At 45.3% G+C, this 14,842-nt stretch overlaps 1 protein-coding gene across 1 annotated transcript; it reads left to right on the top strand.

Moving 5' to 3' along the window:
* The first annotated feature begins 5,986 nt into the window (after positions 1–5,986).
* On the top strand, positions 5,987–8,913 carry LOC130380922 (uncharacterized). Its single transcript, XM_056588353.1, has 7 exons — positions 5,987–6,723; positions 6,876–7,109; positions 7,257–7,348; positions 7,467–7,571; positions 7,676–7,869; positions 8,100–8,264; positions 8,841–8,913. The coding sequence occupies exons 1-7, from the start codon at positions 6,411–6,413 to the stop codon at positions 8,911–8,913; spliced, it is 1,176 nt and encodes a 391-aa protein (XP_056444328.1). The 5' UTR covers positions 5,987–6,410.
* The last annotated feature ends 5,929 nt before the right edge of the window (positions 8,914–14,842 follow it).

Here is a 14,842-nt window from a genome sequence, read left to right as displayed (position 1 = left end):
TTTGTGGATCTGGAGAAGGCGTATGACTGGGTCCCCTGGGAGAAACTGGGAGGAGGTGCTGCAGGAGTGTGTATGAGTATGAGTACTCCTCAGGGCAATCCAATCTCTGTACACCCAAAGCGAGAGCTGTGATCGCATTCTCGGCTGCAGGTCAGTTTCGATCCCAGCGGGTGTTGGCCTCCGCCAGGGCTGCGCCTTGTCACCAATCCTGTTTTTGATTTTCATGGGCAGGTCACGAGGCGCAGGGGTTGCAGTTCGTTGGTCTGAGGATCTCATCACTGCTTTTTGCAGATGATGTGTTCCTGATGGCATCATCAGTCTGGGACCATCAGCACTCACTGGATTTGTTAGCAGCCGAGTGTGAAGCGGCAGGGATGAGGATCAGCACCGCTAAATCTGATGTCATGACTCTTAGCAGGAAACCGGTGGATTGCTTACTCTAGATAGGAAATGAGTCCTTAGCCCATGTGAAGGGGTTCAAGTACCTCTGAGTCTTGTTCGAGAGTGAGGGAACAATGGAGCATGAGATTGGCCGGAGAATCAGAGCAGCGGTATTTTGTTTGCTTTACCGCAACGTTGTGACGAAAAGAGAGCTGAGCCGCAAGGCAAAGCTCTCAGTCTATCCTCACCTATGGTCATGAGGGATGGGTGATGATCGAAAGGACGAGATCGCAGGTACAAGCGTCAACCCCCCGTCAGAGCTGGTCATTGTGGCCTGGGAAAGGAAAGTCTGGGGCCCCCTGCTTGAGCTGCTGCCCCCGCGACCCGACCCCGCACAAGCGGATGCGAATGAGGACATACATGCATACAGGCAAAAAAAAAATATTCGGTGATGGGGTGCTGGCCTGTTAACCATAAGGAGAGTCCAGGCATCCAGTTGCAGTCATTGCAACACGCTAAAACAGATAGAATCTTGAATTAGAGGGGAAAGTGCATAAACTTAGACATGTTGAGTGTCAGTAGTATTTTCTTTCTTTTCTGTTTATTAAAATTATAATTTGATTAACATTAACTTTTTTCCGGATTATGTAACCACAGATTAAAACATTAAATGAAAAGGTGCTTAGAACTCTACAGTTTGAGTAAAAGCAGAAGCCAGCCGTAATAGCTACCTTTTAACCACCAAGTGAACCAAATCAAATGGAATTCTTTTTTTTCTTCTTCTTTTTGCTAGCAACAAAAATTGCTTAATTGTTCCAGATTGAATAGTCTAATAACAGGTATCTAATAAATCCACTTAATTTAAATCAATATTAGAGGGTTTGTTGTACTATTCATGGCGTGGTCGGAGTAGAGGGTCAACGCGAAGCCCAGCAGGTAGTAGCGGAGGGCGCCGACCACCCATCTGATGGCGAGACACTCCTTCTCGACCGTGCTATACCGGCCCTCACGGTCTGGAAACTTGCGGCTCAGGTACGGCACCACTCGGTGGGCCCCCTCCACCTGCTGGGTCAGGACAGCACCCAACCCCCTGTCTGATGCGTCTGTCTGCAGGGAGAAAGGTAGATCAAAGTTAGGAGCACACAGGACCGCTTCCTCGCAGAGCGCTGTTTTAATACCCTAAAACGACACTTGACGAGCTTGTCGATCCGGGGCATTGGGTAGGAATCAAACTTAGAAACTGCGTTCACCCTACGGTAATCCACAGAGCCAGACAGACCCATCCGGCTTTCCCACAAGCACGATGGGGCTGCACCAGTCACTCAATCAGTGCGTTTACATGTGACAGCTAGGTCGGATTAAGCCTTATACCGATTTTGCTACACGAACGGACAGTTTCAATTATCCTAGCCGCTGTAGCCCTTTCAACAAGTGGTTATAGAGCCACTTCCGGTTGACCTCTAGGTCCCAGCAACAACAAACACAAGCGGCATTGGAGAAAGTTGTTTTCAGTGGACAGCTGTCAGTTCACTTCGGGTTCATGTCATTTCTCCGACGCTACATTGTTCCTACCTCTCGGTCGTATGCGGACTCGAGCGGTCCAGTCAAAATAAAAGTTTTTTCTTCTGACGTGTATACGATCTTTCTTCATCCATTGCGCCGCGACAGAACCGACGGGGATATTCTCTGATATTATGAAACTTAAAGACTGCGTCTGGTTCTCCGACTCTCATGTACTTCCACAACAAGGACTCGTAGTGGGGGTTATATCGGCCATGGTGGAGAAGGAATTGGGTGAAAGGAATTTTCCCACACAGCAGGAGACTCCTAGGCGGAACCGCCTATGAGTCACCAAACCAGCGTTACTGTCACATCCATTTTGGCGCTGCCAAGAGGCTCGGGTCCGCCTCCAAAATTCTACAGTCAAACAGTGGATCCTGAGCGGACCTGTGTCGGATCAGTGAACGCGGACGCGCCTTTACTTATAACTGTTGGAAGTAGCCTACACCAAGAGCCGAGATGATCATATAAGTTGAGTTTTTCTTAGCTCAAACATGGTTGCGTAAGTATGATTTATTATTGATTTATTATTATTTATTATTTTGATTTATTTATTTGATTATTTATTGATATATTGCGGATCCTGAGCGGACCCGTGTCGGACCCGTGTCTGATCCGCGAACACGGACGCGCCATAACGGTTGGAAGTACACCAAGAGCCGAGACGATCATATCAGTTGAGATTTTCTTTGCTGGAACACGGTTTTGTAAGTAGGATTTATTATTGATTTAGATTCATTTATGTGACTATTTATTGATATATTGTGACATTCACAGTCTGGTCTTTTTGTTTTTTTATCATCATTTACGTATGATTGTAATGATGTTTGATATTATGACTAGCTGGGCCTAAATCATTTTTCAGTTATCACTTTTTGCAACAGGCTATTGTTAGCTGAGAGGTGATAATCATGAGTCTGTAGCCTATTTGATTTAAAATGGAATAGCATTTTCGGCAGTATATGTTATGGTAGTTAAGTTAAGCTAAGTTAAGTTATCCTTCATTGTCCCTTTTTGGGGAAAATTATTTCGCTGCTTTTGACCCAGTGAACACACACACACACACACACACACACACACACACACACACACACACACACACACAGTCTGATTAAAAAAACACACATTGTTATTTGGTCTGTCCTGGTCTGTTTTAATGTGTCGCTGTTATGTAAAGGAAAATGTATAAAACGCCATTATCGGGAAAATAAGCCCAGACAGGGTGAACCGGACACCGACGCGAAGCGGAGGGGTCTTGCTTCGCCCTGAAGGAGCTTATTAGAACATCCTGGGCAGGCTCTTAACTGATGAGGTGTCCCATCAGATAAACTGGAAGGGTGTCAATAACAAAAAAGCCTTTTAGTAGGATGGCAACAAAGAACTTGCTTTTCAGTAAGTATATAGTAATATTAAATACGTTCAAAGTCAATAGTTTGTAAATGTTGGGGCAGCCTTAAAAATCATAGCAACCGTCATACCATTATTTTTTAGACTGTAGGCTATACTATACCAAAGACCTTTTTTTGACGTTTGATGTCTTTTTCTTTTTTTTACTCGAAATCAAACATAGTATGACCATGACAACCTGAGCCCTGTTTCAGGTAGCTGGTTTTGAGGCAACCCCGAGTTTGTTCGCTCTGAGTTAGTGGGAAACTCTGGGTTTTCCGTTTCAGGTAGCAGGTTCAGCGCAACCGAGAGTTAGTTGCTGCGGCAACATACGCCGTGGACCTAACCTGCTCGGGAGGTGGTTAGACCTACTCTAGTTTGGTTGTCTACAAGGCTGAAGGCCAGCTCTCCGACAGAAGGAAGTGTTTAGAAATGGCATGTCCTTTTCTACGAGAGCCTGTGGACGTAGAGGCTGCGATCCTCAGAAGGAATCTCCGTGAGGAACGATTATTAAAGGGACTCTTACCTTTGTTGCATTTTTACACTTTTTTTGGATAAGATTAAATTGGTATTAATAAGGTAATAACACTCTAAAATGCAAGACAGACCCACCAGGAGTAAAAAACAAACATTATTTCACCCTCATAATATTTAGTGAAAACTTCAAACCAATAAGATTCTTCGGACCGAAGGATCTTATTGGCCGACAGACCTGTCTGTTTGCTAGATGGACATGCAGGTTTTTCGCGGTTTTCCGTCTGCTTCTTGTGGCGCATTCGGGCCCGCGTCATCAAGGCGACGTCCTCAAATAGAGGGTTTTGTTTTGATTCCACGCAGTCAGTAAGTAGAGAGTAGCGGCTGATGATGGCGGACCAAAGTGGTACAACCACGTACTGAAACAACCGCTCCCAGGGGGAAAAAACAAAAGTTTAGCAGAGATGGTCACCCGAAAAAAAGAACTCGACACTGCAGAGGAAAACGTCGAGTAAACATCGGCTCTGCTTTTGAGCAATGGAGGGAACTGATGAACCTGCAGCCAGAGCTAAAATCGGATGAAATGGTCGCGGAGTTTCTGCTGGAAAGGTACTTTTATTTTGCATAACATAACCAAAAACATCATATAACCTTACGATTGACTATTTGTTGCAGACACTTACCGGAATCACGTTTAGCATAATGCTAACGGACCTACCGTTAGCTCCAGCTACTTAAGCAGTTTGCTCGGGAAATAACGAAATATTCTCCACTTATAGTCTTCCTCACCGTTTTTACCACAGTACTAGTGTGCTGTAAATTGTTTTGGCTCATTCACACACACATTCATACACCGAAGGCAGCAGTTAGCAGGGTGCTAACTGTCCATGTGTGTGTAAATCATAGGTGTAAGTCATATCATATCTGTGTTTGTCGCTGTTCCATGTTCAGTACAAGGTACAGTTTATCATATTTTAACTTTCTGCTGGTACAACCCGCCCACTCACGTAATATTTGTGTGTGCAACTGCATGTGCATGTTTGTGTTTTAGTTACGGAAAAAAAACAACGTCGACGCCAGTAAAAACATGGTTTTCAAGAGGCCTCACTCCCGCCACCATTGTCCACCATTGCCCGAATCTTTTCCAGAACGGTAAAGCCCTTGTTTGTTAATGTTATCGTTTTGCCCATAGCAACGTGGATCACACATGCGTTGTGTTTTGCTGGATGGCATGAACAAGTACATGTTAAAAGTGATACGTTATTGGTGTGAAATCAAACCTAGAGCTGATGCTATACAGTTTCCCTACCCCATCAGAACATGAGAATGTAACTGATGTTTCCAGAACACTATAGTCGTCTCTACCTCAGTGCTGTGTGGCAAGCAACTTATCTAATGTTGTGAAAACATGCCATTATTATTTCATGTATACATCTGTAGAGAGGAGGGATTTCTCTGTTCATGGAGTGGAGGGTTTGGACAGCTACTTCGGCTGAGACCTCACTTCTCACAATACAAGGCAAGGTAAAGTGGTACCTAGGTTTTACTGTCAAATGTTAACAATAACATATTTTTAAAGTGAAGAGTCCTTTTATTCACTCATCCAAATGTATAATTATGTAATACTGACTTCTTTCTGATTTCCTAATGCAGTGTTACATCAGCAGATGAAAGATTGGGTGACATCAATGAGGACGCATTTAATGATATAACAAACTCTATGTAAGTGTTTTCAAGGATATAAGATGAGACTTTTCATGTTATTTTATGGGTTATTATTTCTGTAAATTCTGTGTATGTAACATAATGTAACTAGCTGGGGTTGTCTGTCATCAGCATTGACCACGATGAGGACGAATACGATCCTTCTTGGCAATCCAGACATGGAGGCGCAATCAGATTTGCTGTTGGAAGAGGAGGACACTGTAGAGGAAGACTCTGACTGCAATACAGCGACGACCCAGATTACGTGCCAACCTTTTTTCGTGTGTGGTATGGTTATTATCAATCTTCATAACCAACCCTGTTTTGACATTTTTTACCCTGATTTTATATTTCGCTTATGATTATTAGTATTAATAATAATATGAAACACTATAGAAATATTCTTTCATTTTACAGCAAAGGCAAGTCTCTGAATACTGGGTTCATCCTTGAAGAATGTCCATTCAGTCACCATGGAAGACACTGTGCATGACACGGGAGACGACACAGATCAAGATGATCATGAAGAAGATCTCTCTGTGCTGGAGCAAGAGCAAGAGACACAACATCTTCCCCAAAAAAAGCAAAGAAGGCAACCATATAGATCAGAGATAACTGTTGAGGTGGAAGAGGATATAATTGGCAAACCGGCTTCTATTGCTTACCATGACTGTCTGAGGCAGCTTTGTGAGTTTGTTGCTTTGCCAATAGATTCTTGTAATGGGAAGGACCCCATCACCCAAAAACAATGTCAGGCAAAAGGACCTTTTGAGATTAACATCAAGTCAAGGGTCACAGCTGCCGTCATTGAATGGGTAAGTCATGTTTTGGTAGCACATGTAATTTCGTTTTTAATACAAAATATTATCATTGTTTTATATTACTTCACTTATTACATTTTTTCCATGTGTTTTCTCCTGCCCCTTTTTCAGCTGTGTCCTCAAGGTCATATCGTGTGGCGGTGGTCTTCCCAACCAACTTTAAAATTTGGCAGTCAGTTAGGAGACTTTCTAATGGCCACCAACATTTTGCTCACAGGCAACAACTACACAAAGGTGAAAATGCTTTTCAACTTCATGAATATGGGGATGATCAATGAGAGATACTTTGCGGGCATCCAAGACAACTACTGTGTGGACACTATAAAGGCGTTCTGGAATGCGAGAAGAGCCAAAGTGATTGCCAATGTGAAGACATTAGGACCAACTGTTGCTCTCGGTTAGTTTCACCGACACACACACATACATCAACACACCCATAGTAAACTAAGAACATAAACAATTATGCAAGACGCATCCACATTTTCATGCATGTTCTGGCACCACAAACTTATTTATCATCATATTCTGTTTTGTCGTCTGTATTTTAAGGAGATGGAAGGATGGACAGTCCAGGATTCTGCGCCCAGTACTGTACGTACACTGCCATGGACAATGCCACAAGACAAATAATTTATGTGGTGAATGTGGACAAGCGTGAGACTTCGCGGAAATCGACCAACATGGAGAAGGTGGCCTTTATAGAGACATTAGACACGCTGAAGCAAGATCTTGATGTCATTGAGTTCTGCACTGATGCACACAGCCAAATATCGGCCCTATTCAGTAAGTGCTTCTGTAGATGCATCTAATTGGGTTTGGAAAAACAATGTATGATTTTAAGAATTATTGGAAGAAAAACAATAACAACAAAACAGTTGGCAATTATACTGAGATATTATACTGTGTATTTTTGTAATCATTATTTTCCAGACAAAAACAAAGGGCTGTACAAGGACAGTGGCGTCAAGCACACGCTGGACATGTGGCACGGAGCCAAGAATCTTGGCAAAAAAATCCATGCTGTAAGTTACTGCTATGTAAAGATGGATTACTGTATTTGTTTTCAAAAATATTTTAGAAATGTCATATATTTGTTAGTTATCATTCTGAAGCAGAATCATTCTCTTTTTTTCAATTTAGGCCGGCCTCCAAAAAGGCTGTTCACTATTACTTGTCTGGAAGAAGGATATCTGCAACCACTTTTGGTACTGCTGCAAGGCAGCAAATACAGTGGAGGATTTCTGGGTATGTTTTTCACTGTAATTTCTATAAGTAAGTGTATTGTCAATGTATTGAAATTATACATTATAACAATTTTTTTTTCATATTCATCTGAATTGCCTATTCAGGACATGTGGACAGGATTGCTGCACCATGTCACTGGAGAACACCAGTGGGGACTTGGCGGCTGTTACCATGGCCCATTGGAGGAAAATAGCAACAAGGAGCTTATTCCAAAGGGAAGCACTGCACACCGCAAAATCACAGAACTGATCATGGATGAGAGGTGGTCAAAGACGATTCCAAAGTACTTGACCTTTAGGTAATGAGTCAGCCTTCAATATAATAAGCTTTTGTTTAGATGTGTTGTACTAGTAACATTTATTATTGTGCAATACATACATAATGGCCTTCTACAGAATGACAAGAAATGCAGCTCTTGTGTACTTTGGGATAATAGATTGAAACTACATTACTATTTAGTAATAATTGTTTTTGCTGAAGTTATGTAACCAATCATATCTTTAATTGTTCCTCCCTCTCTGATGCCAGATCCACTGGTGCCCTGGAGTGTTTCCATGCACACCTTCTGATGTACGCATCAAAACGAATCGCCTTCGTACCACCTGTGTATGCGGCCCGAACACTTTTAGCTGCCCTCGACTACAATGAACACTGCAGCCGACCCTACTATGTGAAGGCAGATGGCAAATACAGGTATGTTGATGTTTAAAACACAAAAAATCATAATTCTGACTCCCCCGTGAACAGATAATTAGTAGATTTGGTGTGTAATTGGGTGCTGGTCAAAAAAATCATAGCAAAGCAAAAACCTTTACAGCAAGTCACTTATAAGTGTAATTTGCAATAAATAAGATTGCACAGCTGTGCAATTGCATTTGTGGAAGGTATAACCCCTAGTAGTGTGTGTTGTCAGATTTTTAGCTTTACCACATTATAGGGGCCCACCAACCTACTGGTCATGCCGAAGTACTGTGTCTGTGCTGCACTTTAAAAAGTCGGTTGACCGCTGACAGGGCCTACCACCTCATGTCATAATGACATTTTTTTCCCCACTGGGCGTGACATGGTTGTGGAGGGTACAACGACAATGAGGTCAAGTCTGAAGTCTGTTTGAACATTTATTTGAGGAATTCAAAATACACCCTTTATATACTATATTGTTCTTTGATAGTCTATCTTTTGTTTATTCTCCTTATAAAGTGAAACACATCTCATATCAACTTACCACATTTTTATTTGTTGGTAACTGTACTTTTTGTGTCCTGTCAGCTACCACAAAATGTACAACAAAAAAAAGCGGTGGCTTCTGTCTGTACATAAAGAAGGTCAAGAAGAGTTATGAGTACATAAAAGACCTCCAGTGTGCCATCCTACGCTGCAAGTTGGACCAGTTGGCGGCAGGGAGGGGCATGCCTCGGAAAAGAGCGATGAGACCAGATGACCCCCGACGACTTTGGGACTCTCAGTGGTGTCCCTGCACCATCAACGGAACAAATTTTTGGAGAACTCAACGCAGCAGAGGTCGTGGTGAGTTGACATGTGATTGTGACACCTACTGTTTTTTTTTAATAACATCTCTCATTGGAGAAGGAGCATAACTTCTCCTTATATGTTACCTGTTAGATTGTCCATAAACGCATAATCGATGGAAGATAAAGTTAAATCTTTTATCTGGCTAGTAATACCTAACTTTGCAATTTGTCCAATGTTACATTTTGATTTTTATTACTCTCTGTCAAGGTGAACCACTCCCGCAAAAGTAGAAGACGATCTGCACCAACCAGGGCTTGTCCTGGCATCAAACCTGCCGTCTTGTCTGAAAGGACTACCAGAGAACTCCGGATATAAAGCAATATTTTGAAAATGTAGACTTATGTCATTGGTTTCCATAATGTAAGATGTGTGTTTTTGGGATCACTGAATTCCCTCAGTAAGATTTTAAACATTAAACTTTTTTTCATAAATCAAATTGATTCTGAAGTTCATACAGAATATGTGGAGAAATTAAACTAAGGCATTCTGTAAGCATTCAGTTGAAATTCAAAGAATACACTTCCTATATATACACTACTAGAATACACTAACTTATAATATTAAAGACTTTCTGCAAATCAGATGTAATGGTGGGAACGAAGCGCAGGAGCAGCAATAAGTCGTGTGATTTTCTGCATAGTGTAACCAAAGCATAAGAAAAACATATGATGTAAGTAAAGGAAATGGCAGTTCGACATTTTTAAACTGAATTGACTTGAAAATTGACTATAATTGGAATTTCACAGATGTAAATCAACACAACAGAGTAAATATGTATTTTTAATTTAGAAACATGGGTCACTAACTATGGCCAAAATATACAGTAATAAGACAGTACCATGTACATAATTCACAGGGCAGGGTACACTGGGCTGGAGTCTATTCCTCATCTATACCATTTCGGCTAGGGATAAAACCTTTGTAGATCCCATTGGGGTCTGGGTATGTTTCCCGTATTCTCCAAACACAGCAACTTGGTATGACAACTCTGTGGCCTTGTCCAAGTTGACCCATACTGCCAAATTATATACTGTCTATATGCAGAAAAGCGGAACTGCCTGTGGCTTTCCCCCGGTGTTTGTGCATCATCTAATGCTCGGGAGTCATTCAGATGCGTCTAGCCATGCGGAGGACCCCCGGCTGCAAGATGAAGGCATCCATGTGAGGCAGGACAGAGATGCAATTTTCCAGCGTTTGTCGGCAGCACACCTTCTCAATGTCTCTAATCATCTGCCTGCATCTGCCACAGACACACCACTCTGGTTGCCCGGGTGTTCGAATAATTTGGGAATCATCCTGAACCTGTGAGTGTGCCATCAGGTCAAACAGCATGCTTGGGTCCCTTTCCAGGCAGGTCAGAAGCAGCTCATGAGACTGTGTGATGTCTAGAGCTTGAATTCTAGCCTGAAATAGTAGATATTTTCATGTCAATAGATGTTGCAGAGGTCATAATTTTTAAAACAAATAGAAATATTGGCTGCTGGACATCTAATCCAAAGACGATAATAATAAGAAAATACTAATATGGTGCTGCTTTACCTGCTCAGCGGCAATCCTCTCCTGCTGAAATTGCTGAACTCTTAGTAGATCATCATGAGTAAGAACAGCAGGTCCACGTCCCCGGCGACCTCTTGCTCTTCTTCTTGCTCTGCTAGGAACATCTCTGCTGGTTCCTGGTCTCTCCTCATCACAGTCCTCTCCAACCTGTGTCACACCACGGCCCCCCCTGCCTCTGCCTCGGCTGCCTCTAGAAGGGCCTGTTCTTTTTCTGGCTCCTCTGCTCGTTTCCTCTGCCTCCACAACTTGTTGGCCTGATGTGTTTGGTTTTTTTTGTGTTGTGGAAAACCACGGCCCCTGCCTTTCATTCCCCTGCCATGGTTTCCTCTGCCTCCACTTTCAGTCCTTGCTTTCTCCTTGAGGTGTCTTCGCCTGGAGAATCCGTCATCATCATCGTCATCAATATCAATATCATCTTCCTCTGTGTAAACTTCAATGCTGTAGTCAGGATCTACTACACTGTCGTCCTAGAAGCACCAACATGTAAAAACAAAGACAGAACATGTTTTACTTTATAACAATATCAGGGTGAAGAGAGACATAGGAACACTTTCTGAAAGTACATGTTTTGCATATTTTAATTTGACTATAAATCATATCTCTGTGAAATTATTGTAGTGAGATTCGTGAGATCAGACAACATAAGCTGTGTCGAGTCTGATGATGGGGGGTGGGGGGAGGGGGAGACAGTCTGAAGTCAATAGGCTGGTTGTAGGTGTGAATCCACATAGTAGGCTACGTGAAGAGGGGAGATTTCTAAAATGCAGACAATGTTAGAAACAGCAGCAGTTTGCAATGTTACAATGTTTCCAATTGCAGATATAAGCATTCTATCATTTGAGATCATATTGCAATATTTCCCATTACAGTATGCTGATGAAGCTAACATTCAAGATCGAAAGCATAGCAAAATGTGTTTCCATTATCTCTGCCAACCTTTCTACATAATTAGGGCAGTGTGTTATTACTCTTGATGTGGAGAACTCCCCAGGGTCCCACAATGTCTATTTATTATAAAGTTCGAGCTTTCGACATTGAAGAATACTTTTTTGAACAGAGTGATAAAGTTAACCACCGCTGGCCGTTAGCAGACAAAACCGTAACCGACGTTACACTGAAAACAAAACAGCTGAGACTGCTTATTATAAGGCCGCTATAACGTTAGCCGTACAGTGTTTGCAAGAAAATACGACGAATTCTACAAAAAAATGTATGACAACTAAAAGAATAAAGCAAATAAATGGTGCAAATAACCATTGAACTGAATATACATGTGTATGTAAATGTATATAACTTACCGGTGCTTCTGAATCCGATTCCATTGCTTCGGTAAACAAAAACTCACGTGCGTGCGCGGAGGCAGTAGGTTGTAAGTCTGCTTGTGTAAATAAAGTTTCTTAAATAAAAGACCGCGGATGGGAACGAGGGGGTGGGGCATTGGAGGAAGGCGGGATGATTTGAATGTGCTGTAATTCTCAAATGCAACAAAGGTAGGAGTCCCTTTAAGACCCCGGTTGGATATACTTTATTTTCCTGATAATTTTCTCCACTTATTTAGACCACCTTCTCAGCCCCCATGTTAACTGTCAAACGCACCGGGGGCATGCTTTAAGTTTATTTTTTTATTTTTTATCGCAATTAACAGAATGCATGTGCAGAATGATCCGCCCCGTGCATCCCACCCGCTCTGTACTACAGTCACTTCAACGTTGTGGCTTTCCCATGATCAGAGTAGCTGACTAACCACGGACCTATAACTGCTGCAAGTCAAGAAACTCATTTTAAGAATGCAAGGCAGAAAAGACCCTGGTACTGCTTTTAACCAGATGCTGTTCTATTTCATGTAGGCTACGCCGTCTAGGCTTCGCCTTATGGGCTTGTCCCGTGCGCGCGTTAGCGCGCGCTGAAAATTCAAACTATGCACCTATCAGCGTGGGCACCGCCCACATTTCCCACGGTATCGTGTATATAGCGCGGTGAATACCGTCGCTCATCCTCCCTTTTCTTTCAGCACTTGTGCTTATCAGCGAGAAATTGAGAACTACTATTAAGAAGAAGATGAAGACTTAAACACGGATCTCCCGAGCCGGTGGCAGCGGCTCGGGCGAGGCCGCGGACAAACGGCCCCTTTTCAGGGCCACCTGAGAGCGCTCCTGGAGCTAGGTCCTTTTCAGGACTCCTATGCGCCTCCTGTCCCGCCTCCCTGGCACCGGGTGACGGGCACTTGGCGTGCTCTGTGTGCCTTGGCACCGACCACGCCGAGGCTGCTATGGCGGCCCCCGTCTCCTGTGTCGCCTGCCGGGAGCTGCCTGAAGAGGGGATCCTCTCCAGGCATCTCTTCTTTTCCCCTGCGGTGGACCTGACGCGATGGCATCATCGACGCCGACGACGACGCCTCCATGGACGGCGACTCGGCGTCCGGTTTTTCCCCGCTCTCGGGTTACAACCGCCACCGTCGCGGGGAGATCATGGGTGAGGCGGCGGCCATCAAAGGGTTTCCCATGCCGGCCCCGCCTCTCGCCCCCGTATCTGACGATATGCAGGGCGAGTGCTTTCGCACCCCATCTGCTTCCCGGCGGGTTACCCCTTGTTCCCGCCTGTGCAGCACTTGTTTACTGCTGCAGGTGGGGACCCTTCTACCCTGAAGGCTCCGGTAAGCGAGGGGGATCCCTCGCCTGGAGCCTCCACTGGCAGCGCTTCTCTGTCCGGGCGCCGGATGGCGCCCTAACGAAAAGCCGCTGCCCCCCGACCGCCTCCAGAAGCAGTCCGTTAGGCCGACAATCCGCGGCGGCGGTCAACAACATCGCCCTGCTCTCCTCTGCCATGGTCTCCTTGTTTGCTGACAGGGAGGCCTACGGCCCGGAGGAAGCCGCGAGATGGCTGGCTGTTTCCCGCTTTTTCCAGCGCCATCCTCCAGCTATGCCAGCCGATAGCCGTTTCGGCCGGCCGGCATATGGCGTGGGCTACCATGATTCAAAGGGTCATATGGCTCTCCCACACTGCGGTGCAGGAACGAGAGCGGGCCAGCCTCGTCCAGGGTCCACTAGCGCCTGATGGCCTATTTGGTCCCCGGTTCTCCGAGGTGCTCGCGCACCAGCAGTCAGTCCGTGAGAATCGTTCCCGGTTCGGGGCGATTCTCACGTGCTCCTCCCACCAGCAAGGCTGGGAGGAGGCGGGGTCCAGACCGGTCCCAGCGTTCCAGGGGGCCGCCTCCGACTCCAGCCCCGGTGCCGCAGCAGCCGGGTAGAGCAGCGCCACGGACCGGTAAGTTCCGGAAGCTTGCTCCTACTTTTTCTTTCCCTATTAAAAAGAAAAAGTAAAGACCGTTCGGCCGAACAGCGGTAGGCTACATGGTACCTAAAGAGCGATATTCCTCAGGCCACCTGCGTCCTACGCTTGTGGTGCGTTCCTCCATGTTGCCTCTTCCCCCCTCTCAGCCCTGTGGCTGTAGGGTGGCGGTCGGACGGCGTGTTCACATGGCCTCTGGTTCACCTGCTTCTAAGAAGCGGCGTCCCTTGGAGCCTTGTGGACGGATCAGAGACTCGTTGCACGAGCCCGTGGATACGGCCGCTTGTACCGGTCTCCCAGTTCCCCACATTATAGGTGAGGAGACGAGTCCGCGCGCTGTGGCTACAGCCTGCGGACAGCGCATGCGCACAGGTGCGGCGGCCGGACGGCTCGCTCCCTGTTCAGCGGGCACGAGCGCGATGTCTAGACAGCTCGTTGTTTTTACAGCGGCTGGATCTGGTACGTCTCCTACGCTCGCTGAGCCTCCTCCCTTTCATGGGAAGCCCCCCTTGGCTCACACACAGTGTGGAGGCGGTAGGTGCAGAGGAATACGGGTTATTCCTGGACAGTCTTCCTCAGCTGTCGGCTCGCCCTCTCTCCGACCGCTCTGCGTGTTGGCAAGAGCGGTGCGTTCTGCCATCGTGGTTGGACACCACGTTGAGATGGGGCCATCCCATGCAGTTCAAGCGTCGTCCCCCACCCTTTATGGGGTTGGTGGAGACCACGCTACGGGACCCGGCTGCGAGCAGGGCTCTGGCAGCAGAGGTGACACGTCTCTTGGTAAAGGGGGCCATCACTGTCGTTCCCCCCCACGAGTCTCACCTAGGGTTTTATTCCCGCTACTTCCTGGTTTCCAAGAAGCCAGGGGAAAAGAGACCTATTCTGGATCTTCG

This window comes from Gadus chalcogrammus, chromosome 4, assembly GCF_026213295.1.
Source record: "Gadus chalcogrammus isolate NIFS_2021 chromosome 4, NIFS_Gcha_1.0, whole genome shotgun sequence".
Classification (NCBI taxonomy): Eukaryota; Metazoa; Chordata; class Actinopteri; order Gadiformes; family Gadidae; genus Gadus; species Gadus chalcogrammus.
This window is presented reverse-complemented; position numbering and strand designations above follow the sequence as displayed.